Source organism: Lampris incognitus, chromosome 17, assembly GCF_029633865.1.
Source record: "Lampris incognitus isolate fLamInc1 chromosome 17, fLamInc1.hap2, whole genome shotgun sequence".
Taxonomy (NCBI): Eukaryota; Metazoa; Chordata; class Actinopteri; order Lampriformes; family Lampridae; genus Lampris; species Lampris incognitus.
The window spans coordinates 14,388,898-14,393,041 of NC_079227.1; the positions used below are offsets into that span (position 1 = coordinate 14,388,898).

Below are 4,144 nucleotides of genomic sequence, written 5' to 3' on the forward strand. Positions count from 1 at the left end.
TCTGGCCAGGGCCGTGGTCCCTGGGCCCCCAGGACACAGCAGACCAAGCTCTCCCAGCCATCAGCGAAGACACAAACTTAGACACAGACGTGGACAAAGACACTGCATGGACGGGACTGGGTAAGGCCACCACAAACATAAGTTCGCGCCGCCATCTTCCTACACCAGTACTGGATGAGGCCGCTGCAAACGGGAATTCGTGCCGCCATCTTACAATTACAATTTCATCACATGTAATTCCAGGTCTAAATCCTCCATGATTAGAGGCTGGGACAGCTGAAACAACAGGTGAGTGTAACTATATGGTGGAAGAGAAAACCAGCAGTTTGTACCTGAAGACCGGCATGAGAACCACTGCCTTGATAACAATAGCTTGCCTACTGTTTTCATTTTTAGTCTTAAGTTCTGTTTATGTATTATTTCTATGTTTGCTGTTGTTGTTAAAGTTTTTTTGTCTTTTTTTTTTTTTTTACATTGCCTCACTTTTTTTCCACTGCTGCCATAGATTTGAGTTCCTGTCCTTCAGTCGACCGAGTTCCTGATGTGGACGTTGCCGCCTCGCCGTCTCCCTTCTCGCCGCAGCGCAGCGCCTTGGGCAGCGAGTCCCGGAGGGCGTTGCGGAACATGGAGCTGGAGAAGCAGTAGATGACAGGATCGAGGGCAGAGTTCAGGAAGTTCAGACCAAAAGAGACGATAGTCAGCTGGGTGAACGTGTAGAAGGAGGCACAGTCCAATGGACGGTTTGAAGCGATGATCCACAGGCCGGCCGTTGTCACCGTCCCAGGTAGGAAACAGATGAAGAACACGGCAACGATCACGGCGCACACGCGCATCGCCCTGCGCACGTTCTGGGCTTTGCTCATCTTCCGCTGTCTCAGGATACAAGAGATCCGGGCAGAGCAGAACAGCAGCAGGGCCAGCGGGAACAAAAACTCCAGCACGGACAGGATCCTGTGCATGCCGACGAGGACGATGATGGCTCGGGATGCCTCCTTGTATGACGTGAAGAAGAAACACTGGGTTTTGGCGCCACTGCCCTTAATGTGGTTGAAGGCCAGCATGGGGACCCGCGGCCCAATCACCAGCAGCCAGATGAACGCCGGTACGTACCCAGCCTGCCTCTTGGTCATGCGGTTGAGGCGGTGGTGAGGGTGGACAACCTGGACCAAGGGAAACCCATAACTTGTAAGACATTCATAACAGAGACGGGCTTGAAGATGCTTGTGAGACAAGATAATCGATCTCTAGGCTATGTGTGTTTATCTGGACACATTTTGATACAGTAGTTTGGATTTAAACAAATACCCGGAGACACCCCCTCCCCTCCCCCAGCTATGTAAAGCCTTGTGCATATAATCAGTGTATATATCCCATATAAATTATGGTTGTTCTTATTTAACCAGAATTCAGGTATGGACACTCAATAAGCAATTTTGTGGCAACACACTAGTATAGTAAGACACATAATGCATTCAAATACATTTAAATACTCGTGTAATAACTATACATTTTTTAAGCTTGCTTTATAAATTCCCTTGGGTAAATTCAATTACTGCAAATTAACCCATCCTAGCTGTGATCTGTGTAGCTAGCAGCAGTGGGCTGCCGCCTTCATGCTGCGCCCGGGGACCAACTCCAGTTCTTTTCCCATCGCCTTGCTCAGGGGCACAGACAGGAGTATAAACCCTAACATGCATATTTCTCTTGATGGAGGGGAAAACCGGAGCCCCCGGAGAAAACCCACCGCAGACATGGGGAGAACGTGCCAACTCCGCACAGAGGATGACCTGGGATGACCCCCAAGGATGACCTGGGATGACCCCCAAGGTTGGACAACCCTGGGGTTCGAACCCAGGACTTTCTTGCTGTGAGGTGACAAGGCTAACAACTGGACCACTGTGCCACCCAATATTACCAATATAGCCACATAGAAGCAACATTAATCTCACTGATCTCATCAGTGGACTTGAATATATTAAAATTAAATCTTAAGGCACATCTGATTCGATACTCTGCATCCTTTGCTGTCATACTCTGAATGACATCCAATAAAGAAAGTGCAAAAGAACAACAATATGAGTATGAATATGAATAATAACTGTCCAAAGCCTTGCCCACCTTAAAGTAGCGGTAGATCGCTATTACAGTCATGAGGCCAATGCTGGCCGAGCGGTTGCTGAACATCAAGAAGAGGTTGATCCGGCACAAGCCATCCCCGAACACCCAGTATCCTCTAAGCAAGGCATCAATCCTCAGTGGCAGGCTCACCAAAACCAGGAAGTCAGCGATTACCAGGTTGATGAGGAACAGGGTGTTTGGGTTCCAGACCTTCATTCGGAAGCAGAAGATCCACAGGGCAACTAAGTTTCCCAGCAGCCCTAATATGACATCAATGGTCAGGATGGGAGGCAGGATCAGTCCCTCCAGGTGTATACCGACTGGCGGGCAACCAACACTAGAGGTCTGGTTAGTGGAGAGTGGTATGCTAGTGGGCATCTTGGTGGCGAAGATACTGGCTTCCCCCTCCATTTTGGCAAGGAAATTATGTTTGGGCAAACCAAAGTGGAGGTATTTTAATTTATCTGTAAGACAGAAAGCTCAACTGGGGAGGTGCCGTGTATCTACAAAGCTTTCGTTGCCAGCAAAGTAAGAGTTTAAGTGGACTTTATGGCGACACAGAGGAAAGTTTCGAGCCGAGATGTTCAGGAAATCTGATGCTTCCGCTTTCCGACCTTCCTTATTTCTGGGGGTTTTCTGCAGGCAGAATTATGAAAAATCTGGTCAAAAGTAACAAATAGTAGTTGCATTAGTTCCTCTTTTTTCACGAGTCAAGAGCATACTCTTGATGACCTTTCGTGCACTTGCAAACATTGCTGAGCTGATATTGGATTAAAACTACAAAACAGGACTTTATTGACACTTGTGAGTTTAAAGCTGAAGAAAATTGACTTGGATAAAGACTGAATGAAGTAAATTGAAACATTTAACTTTTCCTTTGATTAAAAAAATGTTTAAATCATCGTGTAATCATTCACCGAGTCCACATATTGACTTACGTGTAATATTATTGATCACATGAAAAAAAAAGATTTGCCTCGTTACATATGACTTAAAAGAAAAACTAAATTACAGGTAAAATGAAGTTCAAATGATACGTACCACACCTGAAATATATTGCTCGTAATCTTAACTTGGAATTTGTTCAGAAACGCTGACATAATTCAAATGAATTTAGAAAGAAATCTGCTTCTGCATTCAAATAAAAATAATTCTGTTTTACTTTTAATTCAAAATATGTTATCTGGAGCACATACCGAGACAATATTAGAAAATTAGTCAATTATTATTCAGATAATTATTGTTAGTATTATTATTAATAATAATAATTATTATTAGATTAGTCAATGTTGGAAAAAGGGTTATCACAAAATACAGCACACCACACAGTCAGACAGCATTAATGCTATAATTACTCCAATTACTCATTCTCTTGTTAAATTTGACACAATTCATGTGATGTACATGCACAAGTAATCTTGTTTTTTATAGATGCCACAGTTATTCAGCCGGTGCTCACTACTCACCTGTCAGGACGGATGTCTGTGAATTGATGAAGTGCAAAGGCTTTATAAGCCTGAATGGATATGAAGGATCAGTGTTCACCAGAGGTGGTGACGTCTGTGTGTGTTTGTGTGTGTTGTGTGGACGTAAACAGCAACTCAGACCACACCCACATGTCAGACCGTCCCTGCATGGGCACTGTGTGGCTCTGGACAACAGAAAATGAGCTCAGACAGGCTTTTATTTTCCAATCATTCACGTAGCGTCGGGTTTTATCACCTTACTGCATGGAGGGTAAACGCACCAACATGCAGTTTACCCAACTTTTTATATGCAGACTGTAGTCTGCCTACTCCAGGGCTGACACAACTGTCCATCCGTTATCTGAACCACTTATCCTGCTCCCAAGGTCGCAGGGATGCCGGAGCCCATTCCAGCAGTCATTGGGCGGCAGGCGGGGAGACACCCTGGACAGGCTGCCAGGCCATCACAGGGCCCCCCCCCTTACACACACACACCCATTCAACTTAATACGGCCGATTCACCTGACCTACATGCCTTTGGACTGTGGGAGGAAACCGGA

The 4,144-nt window shown here is 45.4% G+C and overlaps 1 protein-coding gene across 2 annotated transcripts; it reads right to left on the reverse strand.

Moving 5' to 3' along the window:
* Positions 1-279: 279 nt before the first annotated feature.
* On the reverse strand, positions 280-3,644 carry hcar1-3 (hydroxycarboxylic acid receptor 1-3). 2 transcript variants are annotated; one of them, XM_056297093.1, is made up of 3 exons: positions 3,585-3,635; positions 2,119-2,754; positions 280-1,160 (listed from the first exon to the last, which is right to left on the reverse strand). In XM_056297093.1, exons 2-3 carry the CDS (start codon positions 2,527-2,529, stop codon positions 480-482), a joined length of 1,092 nt encoding a protein of 363 aa, XP_056153068.1. In that variant the 5' UTR covers positions 2,530-2,754; positions 3,585-3,635; the 3' UTR covers positions 280-479. The 2 variants fall into 2 exon arrangements, with proteins under 2 accessions (XP_056153068.1, XP_056153067.1); XM_056297092.1 differs by having other exon boundaries at positions 2,119-3,644.
* Positions 3,645-4,144: the final 500 nt, after the last annotated feature.

Coding starts and splice junctions, on each gene's coding strand:
- hcar1-3 (XM_056297092.1), bottom strand. CDS start 2,529: ATGGAGGGGGAAGCCAGTATCTTCGCCACCAAGATGCCCACTAGCATA. Junction 1,161..2,118: donor CGATCTACCGCTACTTTAAG/GTGGGCAAGGCT, acceptor CCCTTGGTCCAG/GTTGTCCACCCTCACCACCG.